The sequence below is a fragment of the Malus sylvestris genome, chromosome 8 (assembly GCF_916048215.2).
Source record: "Malus sylvestris chromosome 8, drMalSylv7.2, whole genome shotgun sequence".
NCBI classification, from domain to species: Eukaryota; Viridiplantae; Streptophyta; class Magnoliopsida; order Rosales; family Rosaceae; genus Malus; species Malus sylvestris.
Genome location: NC_062267.1, coordinates 8219218 through 8238671, shown reverse-complemented (window position 1 = coordinate 8238671; position 19454 = coordinate 8219218). Strand labels below are relative to the sequence as shown.

The window sequence follows — 19454 nt, the reverse complement described above, 5'->3', positions numbered from 1 at the left end:
AAGCCTACTTCAAACCATAGACTGATTTATTCAGTCTACAGACCATATCTTATTTACCCTTTCAACAAATCCAGGAGATTTGGAGATTGAGACATAAAAATCTCCTCATCGAGTTCACCATTCAAGAATGCAGTCTTCACATCCATTTGGTGCAATTATAGGTCAAAATGAGTTGTTAATGCCATGATAACTCTCATGGAATCTTTGGAAGAGACAGGTGAAAAAGTGTCATTGTAATCGACACCCTCTCTTTGTGTGAATCCCTTTGCAACTAATCGAGCCTTGTATCTCTCTATTCTACCCTCAGCATCTTTCTTGGTTTAAACACCCATTTGCATCCAATTGGTTTAATGCTAGTAGATGACTTCACTAAAGACCAGGCATTGTTTTTAGACATTGAATCAAGTTCTTCTGTAATTGCTTGCTGTCACGGAACTGCTTGAGACTCTTTATAGCTTGTTGATAAGTTAAATGGTCATCAATATCACCATAATCAAATTCTGTCTCTTGAAGATACACATAGTCATTTGAGATCACAAGTTTCTTTACTCTGCTAGATTTCCTTAACTGTGGCTGATCAATCAAATTGTCTATAACTGATCATTGAGATCTTGTTCCTGTTGAAGTTGAACTCCTACTTGATCACCAATGTTTGAACTTTCAGTGTTTCCTTCTTCAGGATCTGCCATGTTTTCATCTAGGTCCATATTTGTAAATTGAGACTTTTGGAATACAGGCACTTGATTGTAGTTCATTTGTGAAGAATAATCATCTGACTGTTTTAGTTCTTCAAATTCGAATTCATCATGAGTCAAGTTTGACACATCTTCATCCTCCAGAAAGATAGCATTGTGAGTTTCTTGAATCCTTGTGTATGCTTGTGGGCAATAGAATTTGAAACCCTTGGACTTCTCTGAGTAACTGATTAAGAAACAGGAAGATGTTCTTGAATCTAACTTCTTCTCATTTGGATTGTAAAATCTTCCCTCTGTTTTGCAACCCTAGACATGGAAGTGATTGAAGCTAGGTCTTCTTCCATTCCATAATTCAAAATAAGTCTTTGGAAAAGCTTTAGATGGTACTCGATTGATGATATAATTTGCAGTCTTTAAAGCCTCTCCCTAAAGAAAACTGGGAAGCTTGGACCTTGAAATCATACTTCTCACCATTTCCATAAGGGTTCTATTTCTCCTTTCTGCCACTCCATTCTGTTGTAGGGTACCATAAGTGGTATATTGTGCCACAATCCATTGAATTTCAAGGAATTTGGCAAATGGACCCTCTTGCTGCCCAGCCTCTGTGTGCCTACTAAAATATTCCCCTCCTCTATCTGATCTAACAATTTTAATCGCATCATTCAACTGTTTTTCAACTTCATTTTTAAAGACTTTGAAACATTCAAGAACTGCTGATTTCTCACTAATAAGATACATGTAACTGAATCTCAAGAAATCATCTATAAAGTTCACAAAATAAGTATTCCCACTTATGATTTTGACATGAAAAGGACCACACATGTCTGTGTGTATGATTTCGAGTAAGCCATGACTTCTTTTAGCATCTAGTTTTCTAACATTTGTCATCTTGCCTTTCATGCAATCAACACATTCAGTATCAGTTTTAGTATCAATGGCAGGGATCAAGTTTAGTTTTGATAACTGGAATACTCTTTCTTTTGAAATGTGTCCTAATCTTTTATGCCAAAGCATGAAGGTTTGATCAATATTGTGCATCCATTTGGTTGCTGTGTTTAAAACATGCAGTTTTTCAAAATCTACAATGCATTGTAATTTCCAAAGGTGATCAGTCAAAAATGCTTTTCCCTGCAGTGTACCATTCTTGAAAAATTTGACACATTCATCATCTCATATAAAAACATAGCATTGTTTAACCAGTTTTGATGCAAAGACCAAATTCCTCCTCATCTTAGGCACATATAACACATTATTTAACCGCATTGTAAAACCAGTGTCTAGTTTCAACTTAACAGTACCTATTGACTCCACAGATACCTTGGTTCCCTCCCCCACAAAAACATTAAAACTGCTTGTTTTCTTTTGCTCTTTAAAACCATGTAGACAATTAGTGATATGCATAGATGCACCAATATCAAACCACCAAGAGTTTAAGGGAATATCTACAAGATTTGACTCCTCACAGACATAAACATCAGTTCTTCCTTTAGATCTCAGCCAATCCTTGAATATTTTGCAGTCTTTTCTATAGTGACCCTTAGTTTTGCAGTGATGGCATCTAATTTTATCAATGTTTTTTGTTTTCACCTTAAATTTGTTAGATTTAGAGGAATTGGAACTTTTAGTAGGCAACACAGACTTATCATAGTTTAGAGATTCATAAGGTTTACCAAAGTTTGCTTCCTTCTTCCCTTTGGCAGCTTGCACAAAATTGATTGCCTTGAATTCTTTGCCTTTCTCTTGCTTTTGTCTGTTCTCTTCTTGCACACATTAAACAATGAGTTCCATCCACAGTCCAAGTCTTTTCTTGTGTATTGTAGGACACCTTGAGTTAACTGAATTTGGGTGGCAATGCCTTGCAATATCATGAAAACAAGTTGTTTTTCTCTGATGTTGACATCCATGGAAGTAAGTTTCTCGACAGCATCTGTCATCCTTATGATGTGATCCCTTATTGAGCCTCAACCTTCAAACTTGTAAGAAGTAAGGAGAGACATATATTGGGCAATCTCAGCGTTTTCTGATTCTTTAAATTTGTTCTCAATGGCTTGTAGATAATCCTTAGAGAGGACTGATTTCTTGATTCCCCCACGTATAGTATATGTCATGCCACTCTCAATTATGGATAAAGCCACCTTATTCGCCCTGGTCCCTCTTTCAAACTCAGTTTTGTCTGCCTTAGTGCTTTTATCAGTCAAGGCCTTTGGTGATGGATTATCAAGGGCATTGTCATACTCATTCAGTGTCAAGAGCAATTCAATCTCTCTTCTCCATTTCTTGTAATTGCTTCCACCAGTGAGTATTGGCAATGTTGCTAGATTGAGTGACTTTAGTGAAACTACAGAAGATATCAATGAAATCATCACTATGAATCTTTAAAAGATTCTTGATTTCCATCTTTTCACTGCAGAACTCAGTCACTTGAATCCACTTATTCATACATATGATCTTGTTTTAAAAGCATACATAGAATAAACAATCCAACAATATCAAAGGAACTTCTGCAGAATTGATTAACACAGATCGTAGAACACATATATATGTATTCTCAAAACAGTAAGGCAATTAATTGATTTAGTCAAACAACACATTCATTAACTTGACAGACCTCATTACGAATAAAGACCCAATCTTTGCACTGATTTCATATCATTTCGTTTATGTCGACCCGTCTATTCTTCCCGTACGTCTCTCACGTTATCACCGTCAAGCTCAATTCCAATAATTACCCTATTTGGTTGTCCCAAACTGTTTCTTTGCTTAAGAGTCAGAACCTCATGTGTTTTGTGGATGGTCCTGTAAGACCAAGTTTGATAAACTTACATCCAAGAAAATAGATTCATCCAATTGAATCACAACTTATACAAAACAAAGAACATACCAAACACAAGAACAAAGGACCTAGAAAACTCACCTGCAGAACTCGGACCTGATGATGAAGCCATTGCAGCTTTTGTGTTCAAAACCTTCTCCTCTTTTACAAAACCAAAAGCTCTTCCAGTCAATAGGTCTTGGGCCAAATGAACTGTGTTCTGCAAGAGCAGTGGTTTGAACTATATATAGCACTCCTTCGACTATTCCCAATCAAAATGAGTCTAGGATTCAAACTACACAAAGCATAAGAATTTATGAGTCCAAATATAACTCCAGTACTGAATCCTACTCCCAAAAGAATTAAGCTATATTCAATTATGTTATCCTAAAACAATGAGGATAACCAAAACAGCTTTTAATCAAGACTTTTCCATATCAATCTCAAGCACTATAACCGATCCTAGTATATGTTTCATACTCATAATCTTACAAGTCCTTCTCCCTGAGATCCTCAGTTTTTTTCCGACGATGCTGGGAACAAAACCGACACTGTCAACCCCGATTTTTGGCTGCTGGGGTTTAGTTTTATATTTGTTGTTTCTTCTGCTTAAGGTTGTTTTGTGAAATCTCACATCGCCTGGTGGAGAGGAGGTGATGTGCCTTATATGTACATGCCCACCTCTATATAGTAAGAAGCGTTTTGGGTGGAAACCCAAAAACAAATCCGTGAGGGCATGGCCCAAAACAGACAATATCATACTATGCAGACTGGATGTGACATGTTTCCCCAGTTTCTCTCTTGAATTTGCAGAAGACAGACATATTTAATTGCCAACTGGTTTCTTTCATGGTATCATGGCCCCGAAGTCCAGGTTGCTTTCCAGAACCAATCAGGTATGATATGAAATTTATAATTTAATGTATATCTCCAATACAAAATACGTAGGTTTTCTTTGCATGGCTAAGAAAACATAAAGAACCAACGTCCATTTCATAGCTGAACTGAACAATTGCTAAAATATTTGGGAATTCTTGTTTTGTATTTTTACGGAAGCTAATATATATATATATACACACACCAGAAAAACTTGTGTGGAGCTTGATTTGCTACTGGATTTTGTTGAGTGGCACTACAATTCACTCACACCTCACCACGTGGCAAGTCTTAAATATAATTTTTTATCATTATTTTATATTTAACATTCTCATAATTATTTTTTATACTAATTAATATACATCATACACCATAAGATCAATCTAATGGTTCAATTTTTTCTTCTTTCCTCTCTCTCATTTTTCTTCCCAAAATTTTCGGATCTCTGTTGTCTAAGCTTCTCCTATCAATTGAAAAAATCAAAATTAGACTAACATATTCTTAAAACACTTATAATATAGAAAAGTAGATGTTGTGTCAAACATAGCCAAATAACAGAATTCATATATCTCTACTAATTAATAAAATCTTCTTTGTCAACCAAAAGATAATGAAAAGACAAATTAGTCTTCTATCACACAAAAAAAATGATGGGTAATAATGTAATTTCACAGGTCCAAATTTTGCTATTTTTTATTGAAACCTCACCTACAGGCGATGTTAAAATACCTCCAATATTAAAATAAAAAATTAAAAAAACCAAAAACAAAAACCTCCCACTCCCCCACGTTCTCTCTCTCTCTCTCTCTCTCTCTCCCTCTCTCCTTCTCATTTTCTCTGAAAAAATGTGAAAGTTCTAGGATGGGTACTAGTTTAACCTAGAGGGGGGTGAATATGTTCCAATTTAAAAATCCAATTCAATTTTCAATTTAATTTTCAGTTCTCAAATTAAATCTACATTCACATCACATATCAAACTATCATACTCATATGCAATTAAAACGATAAATAAAAAGTGCACACATGATGTAGGATTTAACGAGGCAAAACCCACCACTGGGAAAATCCTCGGGCTCCCAAGCCAGGACAAACACTAAGAGAAATAAGTACAGAAAGACTTACAAAACTCATCAACTAGACACACATACTAGTAGGTAGTTTTGCCTCCGCGCTTTGCTACTCGATCTCTCTTCAGCCTTTGAGTTGAAGTGGCACAACACTAACGCGGCCGTCAATCATTATCGCCTCGAACTTTGCAGGATATTAACACGATCGTGCAGAATGTATGTAATGAAATGATTTTTGGAAATCAACCAATTATGAAAATCATAAGGCACATTTTCATAATTGATTTCTAATTAAAGCGCATGAAAAATCAGTGAACAAAAACTAATATTTTCTTTGAAAAGCACTTGGCAATAAAACTGATTTTTTTGAAACGAAGATAACTCTCGGTGCACTTAGGGCTGCTAACAAATGTTTGCTTTTAAATGATATATCATGTGGTAAAAGCAAACTAAAAACATACTCTGATTCATCAAGATGAAAATATAAACCGACTTAACCATAGGCATGCGGCACATGAATTTTCTCTATGTTTAATGCATTGCTGCTAGTGTTTTATACCATCGGAAAAACCTAAATGCATATGCAGCAGCTTTTAAAGGGCTAAATCTAATCCTATATATAATATTCAATCAATGCAATTAAACCAAACGTGAATCAAATAATGCATGCAAAATAGATATGCATGTGATAGGATTAAAACAAAACAAAAACTCTTGTAATTATCAACTTGATAAACATGCAAAATAGATAAGCATGTGATAGGATTAAAACAAAACCAAAAAAAAAACTTTCGTAATTATCAACTTGATAAACATGCAAAATTATCAAGTTAATTAGATGTTAACTAACATCCTATGCAAACACGGCAACAAAAGTGAACTGATTCATTAAGTACAGACCTATAGTTTAGTCCATAACATATAACCAAATCAGTCGATTCGTTAAGTTCAAGAACATGCAGCCAAAACTAAATGTATTTGTATTTGAACCAAGATAAACCTAACTACATGAAATCCTTATGCATGACAAACTTACTTGAGTGGATGTCTTTGAAACGCTTGCCATTTTGTGATCGAGAGCACGTGAGATAAACTTATATTAAAATAATTACAACTGAAAACAAGCAATAGTCTAAGATTACAGACTCAGGCGTTTTGTTTAGGAATTGCCAATTTTACTCTAACAAAATGTGTTCATACACACAAAGTGTGTAGGCAAATGCTAGTATAAATATAAAGAAACCTCCTCACCTGAACCCAAAAACCCCCGATTATAAGAAAGAAACAAGTAACCCTAATACGCGATCAAGCAAACTATTGCATAAAGAAAAAAAAAGTATTATTTAAAGAACCAAAAACCCTCAATTACCACTGGGGTGCCGAATATTTTTTTTGTTTTTTTGTTTTTAAAGAAAAGCAAGAAACAAGGAGAGAATAAAATGAAGAGTCCTACAGAAAAATATAATTTGGAGGGAACATTTGGGAAGAAAAAAAGGGGATAAGAAGAAATTAGATTGATTTTATGATTAATTAGTATAAAATTAATTACGAGAATGTGAAATATAAAAAAAATGATAAAAGACTATATTTAAACTTGCCACATCGTGAGTTTTGAGTGGATTGTAGTGCCGCTCAGCAAAATCCAGTTGCAAGCCAAGCACTACACAAGTTTTTATCTATACATACAAGCTAATTACAAGAGAATAGGAAACTATAAAATTGTAGGAAATCTTAATTACAAAATCAAGCAAAGATGTCACCAATGCATAACTTGTCGAGTGAACTATAATAATATACTTTGCTAACACGACTTTTGTAAGAACATCTACACTTCGACATGTTTAGTTCGATGATGTTGAATTAGATTGTGAGCAATGTCGATCGCAACCTTGTTATAACAATGCAACTTCATTAGTTTCAATGGACTAAAGCCAAAGTCTAACAGTAAATTTCAAATCCACAACAACTCACAAATGACATGAGACATACCTCAAAACTCTGCCTCAATGCTTGATCTAGCAACAACATTTTGTTTCCTTCTTTGCCAAGTAACGAGATTGCCTCCAACATATGTGAAATAACCAGAAGTTGAACGTTTCTCAGTGATAGAACTTGCGCAATCGAGTGATAGAACCTACCTAATCTGCATTTGTAGACCCAGAAACATCCAAGTGACCTTGTTTTGAAAACATAAGTCTTTTCCCCCAATCATCCTTAAGGTATCTCAAAATGCAATCAACCACACTACGAGGCTCAATACTAGAACATGCATGAACTGACTAATCACACTTACTGCATATGCAATATCTGGTCTAATGTATGCTAAATATATTAACCTTCCAACAAGGCGCTGGTACTGTCCCTTATTGGTTGGTGTTTGATCTTCTTGCTCACACAACTTATGATTCATCTATGTAGATGTATCAGCAAGTTTGTAAGCAAGCATTCCAGTCTTTGTTAGCAAAATTCCATTGCGTATTTCCGTTTAAATAGGAAAATACCTTACGGCCATCTGGACAATTCAATCCCCAAGAAATACTTAAGAGAGCAAGGTCTTTCATCTCAAACTCTTGAAACAAGTATATTTGTAATGCAGCTCTTTTCCTATCACCACCATGTCATCTACATAAACAATCAATGTAGTGATTTTTTCAAACAAAACTCCTACGATAAAGCACTGATGTCCTTGCCATCTGCTGATGTTGTCACTGGACTTTGCTGAGTGTCACTACAATACACTCAAAACTCGCCACGTGACAGCCTTATATATAATCTTTTATCAATCTTTTATATTTTGAAATTCTCATAATTAGTTTTCCTATAAATAATATATAATATGGATCAATCTAATGTTTCCTTCTTTTTTTTTTTTCTTCTTTCCCCCTATTTTTTTTCTTCCCAAATTTCCCTCCACTTTGCTTTGCTGTTGGTGTTCACTGTCCTCCTACTTCTTTCTCTCTCCCAGCTGTTTCTTGCTTTCCTTAAAAAAAAAAAAATATATATATATATATATATATATGCACCCTCTCCAATTTTATCATGGAAAGCAACCAACAATTTGTAAGTTTCTTTTCGTTCTTTATACAATATTTGATTTGATCATGTAAACTTGACATGAGTAACCCACATATATGTAGGCATATTAGGTTTTTTTTTTCCTTCTTTTAATTGGGGGTTTTTGGGTGAGAGTGAGGGTGTTTGGTTTCTTTATATATTTTTTTCCTTATAAAAATACGCAAATGTTGGAAATATAGTCAAAATAACTTTTAGTTCACTTTGGATATCAAGTTTTTTAACAGCTTATTTTTTTTATCAAAGTTTAATTTTCAAACATTATTATCTATAATTCTTAATTATATTTGGTAGATATGTACTTTCTTGAAAATAGAAAGCTACTACAATCAAAACAAAGTGAAAGATAACAAATAGAATGTGAAAAAATCAACTCGATAATCTGGAGTGTGCACTTTTGTATTTCAAGAGAGGAGAGAAACAGTGGGGGAAAGAAAGTAGAGAAATTTTGGGAAGATAAAAGGTGCAAAACTTCATAAAAAGCTCATCCCTCCCCCTTAGTGTAGATAATATCGTAGGTTTTAAAAATAAAAGTGCAATATAAATTTGAACTGTAATACTGAAGTTGACAAGCAAGGTGCACGAACGAACATACAGAATACTAAACTTATTTTATTGACGGAAAGAAAAAATTTGCAATGGCGACTACGTACCAGCGGACCGCATTGTGACTAAGTTATTATAAAATAATGAATACATGACTTCTATTTGTGAGAAATTCTTAGTTGTGACGGAAATATGGATGGTACACCACGTGTTTTTATGCAAGTGGTGGAAATTTTTAATTTTTAAGTTATTAACCTTTAACACACATAACCCACAATTTCTATAAGGACACATGGTGTACCACTTCGTATGACAGTCACACTGAAAAATCTCTCCCTATTTGTAGGAGAAAACCAAAGTAAACCCTAAAACTTAACAAATAAGACAAACAACTCTAATCCTTGACCCACAGGAAAACTAATAACTCAATAAAAACCCTAAATTCCAACAAATGATCTGTGTAAGAATCAATCTGCATCCTCATTCTAACCACTGAGTTGAATCTACAATTTTACTTTTTACGGTAATCAGTTCCGGTGGCCATCCCTTCTATTGACATCTCCGTTTTTCCCAACATCTCTCATGCCACCACCGTCAAACTCGATCACAAAAATTACCAATTATGGTTGGCCCAAATTGTTTCTGTACTTAAGAGTCTGAAACTCAAGTCTTTTGTGGATGGTTCATCTCCATGTCCTTCTCAGTTTCTCGCCGACAATGCTGGCATGATATGCACCAAATCTCAGATCTCCAACTCAACCTGCAAGCAGCACAACAATGGCGAAAGCTATGGGAAGAGATAGAGAAAGAGAAGAGATATTTGTTCTTGAATATATTCGTATTTTCATTTCTCCCACAATGAGTTACATATATTGTTTTTCCAACACTACCGTCAGCTGGCCTCACTAATCAAAAATACTTATTTGATAACTAAGCTTGTGATTAAGATAATCACAGCTATAACATTGCCCCTTCCTTCAATTAAACCTTGTCCTCAAGGTTGCAGCTAGAACTTGAAGTCTGGAAATCTTGCAGTGAACTCATCATAATCCTCCCAGGTTGATTCTTCAACATCCTTGTCCTTCCAGTGAATAAGCAATTGCACCCCAACAGCATTGTTCTTCTTATACACCCTCCTCTGTAGCATAGCCAAAGACTCTTGAACTTGTAACCCATTCTCAGTGACCAATGGTAACAATGGCACTGGATTAACATCAGGTCCAATATGCTTCTTCAAGCAACTGACATGGAAAACTGGATGTATCTTGGAGGTTTCAGCGAGTTTTAACTTGTAAGCTACCTCTCCAATTTTTTCCAACACTTCAAAAGGACCATAGAACTTAGGGTGCAACTTGTGATAGACATGAGTTGCAAGTGACTGCAGCTAGTAAGGAATGAGCTTCAAATAAACCAAGTCTCCCACCTCAAAAGTTCTCTCACTTCTGTGTTTATCTGCTTGCACCTTCATCCTATTTTGTGCGATGACCAAATTAGTTTTAAGCACTTTCAACATTCTGTCTCTAGCAATCAAGCCTTGTTCTACACTCTCCAGTTTAGCCGAACCAAGTTCATAAGATGCAATGTGTGGAGGAGGGAAACCATATACAATCTCAAATGGAGTGAACTTGGAAGCAGTGTGAAATGAGGTGTTATAGCTCCATTCAGCCCAAGGAAGCCATTGGAGCCACTTCTTGGGTTGAAAACTAGTAAAGCACCTCAAATAGGTTTCTAGGCACCTATTGACAACTTCTGTTTGGCCATCACTTTGGGGGTGGTACCCGGAGCTCATGCACAATTTCGACCCTTGTAGTTTAAAAAACTCCTTCCAAAAAGCACTGAGGAAGATAGTATCCCGGTCACTTACAATGGTCCGAGGCATGCCATGTAGCTTAAAGATATTTTCTACAAACTCTTGGGCTACCATGCTAGCAGTGTAAGGATGTCCCAAAGCTATAAAGTGTGCATACTTTGATAGCCTATCCATTACCACCAAGATCACAGATTTCCCCTTGCAAGAAGGTAGGCCACAGATGAAATCCATGCTTATGTTTATCCATGTTTGCTGAGGTATTGGAAGGGGCTGTAATAATCCAGGTGGTGAGATAGTTTCATACTTGTTTTGTTGACAAGTTCTGCACTCGGCTACCCAAGCTTTGAGATCCTTCTTCATTCCTACCCAATAAAAACCCTTTTTTATCCTTTGATAAGTCTTCAGCACTCCCTCATGGCCTGCCATATAAGTGGAGTGATGCTCCTCAAATAATTTCTTTCTCCACACAGAATCCACCCCAAGGACAATTCTTCCTTTGTACTTCAAGAATCCATTGTCAATGTGATACTTAGAAACAACTACACTCTGTCCAGTACCGTGAGCTTGTACTTCCACCTTTTGCTTCTTCACTTTAACCCAAGGATCTAGTTCTAGTTCCCTCCTAAGTTCATCCAGCCACCCAAAATAGGGGTATGTGATAGTTAACACATCTCCCTTATCCTCCAAAGGTAGCTCCGGGAGGCAGTTTGATCCAGGTGCTCTAGAGAGAGCATCTGCCACAATATTCTCTTTGCCATGTCGATATTGCATCTTATAATCAAACCCTAACAGCTTGGATACCCATTTTTGTTGAAATGGTGTATTTGCTCTTTGACTCAAGAAATATTTCAAGCTGTTATGGTCAGTTTTGATGATAAAATGGCTCCCTTGGAGATAATTCTGCCATTTTTTAATTGTATATAAAATTGCAATAAGTTCCCTCTCATAAGTTGACAAGGCCTGATTTCTGGGACCAAGTGTTTGACTTGCAAAAGCTATAGGTATGCCCATTTGTTGCAAAACTGCTCCAATGCCTAAACCAGAAGCATCACACTCAATAACAAATGGTTCTGCAAAGTTGGGTAGGGCTAGGAGTTGGGGTGAAGTCATGGCTTGTTTCAGTTGTTGGAAAGCTTCCTCGGTGGCTTGTGTCCAAAGGAACCCTTCATTACTCGTGAGTTTGTACAAAGGTTGGCAGATTTTGCCATACCCAGGCACAAGCTTCCTATAATAACCGGTTAAACCCAGAAATCCCCTCAACTCCTTCACATTCTTAGGAGTTGGCCACTCTACAATGGCTTTAATTTTGGTAGGGTGTGTAGAAACCCTCTCGCTGGACACTATGTGACCCAAATACTCCACTAGTTGCTGCCCAAATGAACATTTCTGTTTCTTGAGGAACAATTAATGCTTGTGTAATAACTCCATTGTTTGTTGCAGGTGAACTAGATGTTGTTCCCATGAAGAACTGTAGATTAATATATCATCAAAGAATACCAAGATAAACTTTCTCAAATAAGGCTTGAATATGTCATTCATGAGGCTTTGAAATGTTGCAGGGGCATTAGTAAGCCCAAAAGGCATTACTAGAAACTCATAGTGTCCCTCATGAGTTCTAAACGCTATTTTCTCAATATCATCCTTATGCATCCTAATTTGATGGTACTCGGACCTGAGATCAAGCTTAGAGAAGTACTTTGCCCCATATAATTCATCCAGTAGATCATCAATCAATGGAATAGGATACTTATCCTTGACTGTGATGCTGTTCAATTTTCTATAATCCATGCATAATCTCCATGTTCCTTTCTTTTTCTTCACCAACAACACTGGAAAGGAGAACGGGCTGTGACTAGGCCTTATAAACCCTGACTTTAGAAGCTCTTGGACTGCCTTCTCAATCTCATCTTTCTGTGCAGGTCCATAATGGTAGGGTCGAATACTAGGGGGTTTTGAACCAGGGATAAGTGGAATTTTGTGATCATACGTCCTGTACGGAAGTAACTGAGTAGGTACTTGAAACAATGTCTCAAATTGCTGCAACACTGCCTGTAACTCCTCCACTTGTTGAGCACCAAGAATTTCAGTACCCTTTGCATTAGACTCCAAAGAATACAATAGTACCCCCAAATTGGACTGAGAAAGCTCTTTGTCAATTTGTTGAAGTGACATTTCTTGCACTGCAAGCTGTGGTGATGTACTGTGAGACAATTTGAACTTGTGTTTGCCCACTTGGAACTCTATTGTAAGCAACTGAAAGTCCCAAAGCACATGACTCACAGTGGACAACCACTGCACTCCTAATACCAAGTCACACCCTCCCAATGGAAGTGCAAATAAGTCCGTGTGAGAATGATAACCTCCTACTTCTAAGGGTATGCGCCTACAACAACCTTGGCTTTTGATTTTTCCCCCATCAGCAATCCTAACCTCAAATGGCTTAGTTGCTTGCAAAGACCACCCCACTATCTTAAGAAACCTAGAATCAATAAAATTGTGCGTACTACCCGAGTCTAGGAGTATTCTTACAGAATGGTTGTTGACAGTGCCTAAAACCTTCATAGTTTGGAAAGGCTGTGTGTGATGCACCCCATAAAATGCACATTCACTCAATGCCATTCCCTGTAATTCAGCCTGCACTCCTTCTTCTAACTCTTCACAGAGATCACCTTCCTCCCGCACATCTAACAGAAGTAGTTGTTTTTTGCCACATTTATGGCCTGCCACCCACTTTTCAAGGCAAAACCAACATTCCCCTTTATCTTTCTTGCGCTGAACCTCTTCGGGAGTAAGCTTACAATATGGTAACATAGTGGTTTTAGTTTTAGGAGGCAGTATAGGTAGGGGAGTGATTTTAGCCGAAGGAAGGGTTCTAGGATTGAGAGCTCTTAGGGCAGAAAGCTTAGAGTCAACCTAAATAGCTATCGATATGGCATCATAGACTGTAGCAGGCCGCAACAACTTAACATCATAGATTAATTCCCTTTTTAAACCACCGAGAAAACAACTCTTGAGAAGCACAGGTCCAACATCATGAGCACGATTAGCAAGCCTACAAAATTCAGATACATAGTCTTTGAGAGTACCTATTTGGCGCAGTTTGAAAAGTGCCTCAATATAATCCTCAAATTCAGAGGGCCCAAACTCCTTACAAAGCTCACTGGTAAATTCCTCCCAAGTATGAGTGGTATGAATGCAATTGCGCCATTGGAACCATTGCATCGCTTCATTCTCCAAGTAGAAGGAGGCGGTAAGAACCTTCTGATGGGCGGGAGTGTTGTAACAAGAAAAATAGTGCTCGGCCTTATAGATCCAGGTGAGCGGATCCTCTCCATCGGAGAAGCGTGGAAAATCCACTCGTTGAGACCATTGAAGTTGCGAGGCACCACCTCCTGTGTCAGATTGATCACGACGAGGCGGGCGAGGGGTCTCCAGAGCAGAGTCGGCAACTATCAGTGCTGGATTTGACGAGCCAGCTCCCCCCACAAAGGACTGCTCACGCCGAAATTGATCAAAGGAGAAGGCTAGCTTGGCCTCGAACTGAGCGGAGAGAGTAGCCGTGAGGTCCTGATTTGCAGCGGCAATGGAGGAGCAAATGAAGTTGGGAAGATCCGCCAACGTTTCCTCGACAGTAGAGAGACGAGCGTCCATGGTTACTAATCGAGTCGTCAGCGCGTGACGGGGCATACAAGAGGGAATCGAGGACCGAGATGGATGATACCAATTAATATGCACCAAATCTCAGATCTCCAACTCAACCTGCAAGCAGCACAACAATGGCGAAAGCTATGGGAAGAGATAGAGAAAGAGAAGAGATATTTGTTCTTGAATATATTCGTATTTCATTTCTCCCACAATGAGTTACATATATTGTTTTTCCAACACTACCGCCAGCTGGCCTCACTAATCAAAAATACTTATTTGATAACTAAGCTTGTGATTAAGATAATCACAGCTATAACATGGCAACAAAACCGATACTGTCAACCCCGATTTTGAAGATTGAATCCAAAAGGACCACCGTGCTCTATCCTGTATCGATTGCTTCTTAAGCCCTTATGTGCTCGGCACCATCGCTCACAAGTACCGTACTGCTCGTGAAACTTGGCAAGCTTTGGAGAATCTGTTTGCCTCTTCCAGTCTGAAACATATCACGCAGCTCCGCAGTGATCTTCTTCATACTACCCGTAATGGTAGGAGGATTGGTGAGTTTCTTTCTATTGTCAGTGATTCTTCCCACAAACTAGCGTTAGTTGGTTCTCCTGTTCCTGAGACCGAGATCATTGATGTCATCACGAAGAATGTTGGCTCTCCCTATAAGAATATAGTGATCAGTGCTGCTCAAGTTCGTGACAAGCCCTTTACTTATGATGGGTTAGAGGCTCTCCTCCTTAGTGCTGAAGTTCAGATTGATCAACGCATTGGTTGCGAGTGCTTCTGCAATTTATTGGTAATTATCATTGTGGTGGTTGTGAGTTTCTATCAAATTCACACGATAGCCAACGTCTTCACAAAAGGTTTGTCTGCTCGTCTCCAAGCTTCCTGCAGATGGACACCAGGTCGAATCCACAAGACTTACCGCTTAGCAGTAGTCCTTTTCGTGTGCTGGGGTGTAGGTGTTAGGCTTCACTTTCGGTTTCGGTTTCTATTTCTTCTCGTTTGCCGGATTGTTTTGAATTTTGTATTGCTTGTAGTTTTAGGGTTTTTCTTGTTTCTTCTGTTTAAGGTTGTTTCTTGCTGGTGGACAAGTCCGGCCAAATTTAATATATGATAGCATTACTTATTACAAAGTATAGCATAGCATTACAACTGAAACTTTTATTGTATTTGCATTTTATTCCATCCATTTAATCATCTAAACACAAAATAACATTGAACTTTGAACGTCCTTTGTTGGTGGTGGTGCGGGCGACCTCCGACTTTAAACCATCTTAACAAACTTAGTGCCTTTTCTTCCACATCCACGACTCAGAGGGCGACTTTGGCAGCGGTGGAAGCAACACAGCCTTCCGGCAAAGCCCAAACGGCCAGCCCTCACAATGATAGAATTGCTGAATTATGGACTGCCTTGGAAAATCTCTAAACTCGATCCCACCAAGGCTCGAACAACGCGACAAACTTGTCTTGACAGAAAGAAACACGTCTCTGGTTGCAGCGGTGCTTGAGCAGCAAGAAAGGCAGCTTGCAACCGATAAAAATTCTTCTTTCTCATCGCCTTCGTGATCTTCATGATCCTCTTGCTTTTCCGCTCCTTTCTGCGTTATGAATAAATCTTCTGATTTCGAAGAGTAAACGAAAGAGAAGCTATCTGTCAAACTGCTCGGCTTGCGCGTCAGTTTTTCCATAGCACGGCTTCGAATGGCAGACACAATAACCTGATGGAGAAAAAACCAAGCAACCAAAAACGATAAAAACAACCTGCAAAACACTCATGGGTTAACAGAAAATGAAAACTTTAGTATCGAAAAATATTCATTTCGGTTCACAGTAAGTACTTCTTGTTCCTCATCAAAGTCGCTTGTCAGGAACTCCTCCCCAGCAGGGCTCGAAGCCGAAAGCTTTCTGCTGGTATGGCAATTCGCAAACACATCGGTGAGACAAGCAGCAAGAAACTTGCATCTTTTGGAAGGATTTGGTGGCTGTTCTTCTTCATGATGAAAGATGCTCATGTTGGAGTTGAAAAAAAGGTGCTTTTGGTTTGTAAACTGTAAGCCACAGCTGCTTTGAGATATCTACAAAAACTAGTGCTTTTGGTGTGAGTTATTCTTACTCGACATGATGTTCGGATTAGACCATCACCTGCTTTTTTTGACAGTGGCTTCTCAACTTATTGGGGGGAAAATGGAGAATACTGGTCTCAATTCTTTAGGGTAAAGACAAAGCTAAAAAAGCATACTAGACGTTTTAACAAAAGCTAAAACTCCTCCCTTTGAGGTTGAAAACGCCCTTGCTTATCTCACAGCCATAATAATTCTCATTGAAGAAGACTCTTGTAACTTCAATCCGTTTCTTTGGTTTTCTTCCCTATATTTATTATTTAGTACTTCTTCTGTAGTTTTCAATTCACACTTTAAGTTGAAGTTATGGAGAACTAGGACATGATACCAAACCCAATTTGACATTTTAGTATTTATTTTCTAACAAGACAGTCTTCTGAACTACTTTAAACTACAGGAAGGGAAACTCGAACTTGAGTGCTAAGAGCAGACACACTGTCTTAACCAACTGGCCTAACCCACACTTACAAAACTATCGGTTAAATTTTCCCAAACTGGGAGTGCTCTTAAAGTCTATATCTCAATGGATGAAATCATGTACAAGTTAACACATAAATTTGGCATCTTTCCCCAATTTCATTTTCATTGATGACAATCAAAATTAGTTGAATTCAATGTGATGTCCCAACAGAAAGGTATGACAATCAAAATTACTTGCATGCCTTCTTCAGCAAAAGAATTAGAAATTTCATGGGCATTAAATTCTAGTAACATCATAACAAAGAAAGATTATGAGTCTTAGATTTCTTGAGCAATATCTTTGATTTTATCTTCTTTAGTCTCCCTCCACATTGAGTTCGTTAAAAACCCTAGATGTGAAAATGGATTGAGACTTAGCTACACCAAGTATGCCAGTGAGACGGTTTCCAAAGCAATAAAGAGTTACCAAGTAGAAATTAAAACACATGACAACGCATGTCACTTGCCTTGAATACTGTTAGGTTGAAAGTATTAAGCAAGTCCTTCCCGACAACTAAACACATAATTGCATACGACCGATAATGATAATACTGGTAGGTCAAATTTGCTACAAAATGGCACCAGTCATATCTAAATTAATGAACCAAACCAAAATTTAGACAATAACGAAGGAAATCCTCTACTAGTGATTAACCATGGTTAAATACATCATTCATCTCTCAACTTGATCAAACAATCAAAGTTTAGAACTTTAGACAAGAATAAAGGAAAATTCTCCACCTTTACAAGTGCTCTGTAAAGTTTAAAAGCATCATCTCCACCACCAACACCAACCACCCTCGTGAAATCTGCTCCCAACACTAATGTCAACATGTCATGTTCCCCAATTGATTGATCATTCAATAGCTCCAAATTATTGTTGCCGACCTCCAAATCCGCATGACCAAAACATGGAAAGTTGGAATCAAATACCCTAAACTTTTCGTCCCACCAAAATTCATGTTGTCACAATAAGTTGGATCCAAGTGCCGGAATAGTATAATACACAAATAACCAATTTTTTTGATGTCATAATAAACTCCGCTGCACTCGAGATCCTAAGTTCGATTTCTCCAACCGTCATTGTTTGCATTAATTAAAAGGGACAAGATATACTCAGCTGGTGGACTTTGCACTCGAGATCCGAGATCCTGCGTTCGATTCCTTCTTCCCCCGCCATCCTTGCATTAGTTAAAAATGAAAAGATAAAGATAAACTCCGAGATTTTGTGTTCGATTCTTCCTTTCCAGCCATCGCTTGCATTAATTAGAAAGGACAAGATAAACTCAGCTGGTGGGCTTGTGGAGCTGCTGAGATGTGAGAGAGATCAAAGAGTGGAGCTTGGCCACGGCAGAGGTCTGGTCAGGTGGGCACTTAGAGAGAGAAGTGTTTAGAGAGAGAAGGGCCTCGTCGAGCTTCCCAGCTGCCAATGCTGCGCAGCCTGCCTTGTATGCTTGGTCCGCCATTCTTGCATTGAATACGGGTTGATCAGAGCTCTCGGTTTTCGCCATCGAAGACGAAGAAGACGGAGAGCCGAGAAGATCGGTGGCGCGTGCGTATTCGAGATTGCAAATTGCTGTGTTGATCTCCGCCATTAGAGCTTCCGGCATTGATTTGATGGTCTTCAGCTTCACGCCATCGAACACGCTCCGCCATTGGGAGCTTTTTTCTGCAGAACCCATCTCCTGTTTCCGATTTACAGAGAAACCCAATTGTGGATTTTAGTTTAAAATCCCCCAAACCGCAGAATCTTTGATGAAAATTAAATTTCTTTATTTCACAGGAAGAACAAAGCCCTAAATTTTTGTGAAATTAACAAGAAGGAGAAGAAATCGTACCTGGGAAATAGAGATTTTCAACCTTCTTGGAAGGATTGGAGAACCAGAAACCTGATCAGATCGCTGAGAATCGTAGACGTCAATTTTGAATATGTTTCTTCAAATTTTTATTTTTTTGTTATTTAGAATAAAATAAAATAATGAGGTCCTGATCCATCCAAACTCATACAAGGGCCCGTACGATAGCGCTGGGCCGCTAAGCTGTTCTAAAAGTTCCGCTTTGATTCTCGAGTTTCAATTGTCGCGATTTAAATCACAAAGTTTGCTAATCGTAGCAGTTGAAGAATAAGATGCTCGATTCCGTCAATTTTTCGATTGAGATTTTGAAGGATTTTAATTCTTTTAATAAATTTAGGAGTATTCAATCAGAATTTTAAGTGATTCTTTGAAATTTCAATCAAGATTTTGAGATAATTTATTAAATTCCTTATAAATTCAAGTGTATTCAATTAGAATTTTAAAGAAGTTTATAACATTTCATGTGTATTCAATTAAAATTTGA

General features: G+C 37.8%; 2 protein-coding genes across 2 annotated transcripts; both read right to left on the bottom strand.

Moving 5' to 3' along the window:
* Positions 1 to 15637: 15637 nt before the first annotated feature.
* Positions 15638 to 16856, bottom strand: LOC126633140 (uncharacterized). The gene is made up of 2 exons (XM_050303700.1): positions 16374 to 16856; positions 15638 to 16253 (listed from the first exon to the last, which is right to left on the bottom strand). The coding sequence occupies exons 1-2, from the start codon at positions 16545 to 16547 to the stop codon at positions 15819 to 15821; spliced, it is 609 nt and encodes a 202-aa protein (XP_050159657.1). The 5' UTR covers positions 16548 to 16856; the 3' UTR covers positions 15638 to 15818.
* An 873-nt stretch (positions 16857 to 17729) lies between these two features.
* On the bottom strand, positions 17730 to 19247 carry LOC126633141 (uncharacterized). Its single transcript, XM_050303701.1, has 2 exons — positions 18953 to 19247; positions 17730 to 18799 (listed from the first exon to the last, which is right to left on the bottom strand). Exon 2 carries the CDS (start codon positions 18794 to 18796, stop codon positions 18401 to 18403), a length of 396 nt encoding a protein of 131 aa, XP_050159658.1. The 5' UTR covers positions 18797 to 18799; positions 18953 to 19247; the 3' UTR covers positions 17730 to 18400.
* Positions 19248 to 19454: the final 207 nt, after the last annotated feature.

What these genes read in the sequence shown, in the direction of transcription:
- LOC126633140 (XM_050303700.1), bottom strand. Translation starts at nt 16,547, where the DNA reads ATGAGCATCTTTCATCATGAAGAAGAACAGCCACCAAATCCTTCCAAA. An exon ending in ACTTTGATGAGGAACAAGAA is followed by an intron (nt 16,254 to 16,373) that starts GTACTTACTGTG and finishes TTTCTCCATCAG; the next exon opens with GTTATTGTGTCTGCCATTCG.
- LOC126633141 (XM_050303701.1), bottom strand. Translation starts at nt 18,796, where the DNA reads ATGGGTTCTGCAGAAAAAAGCTCCCAATGGCGGAGCGTGTTCGATGGC.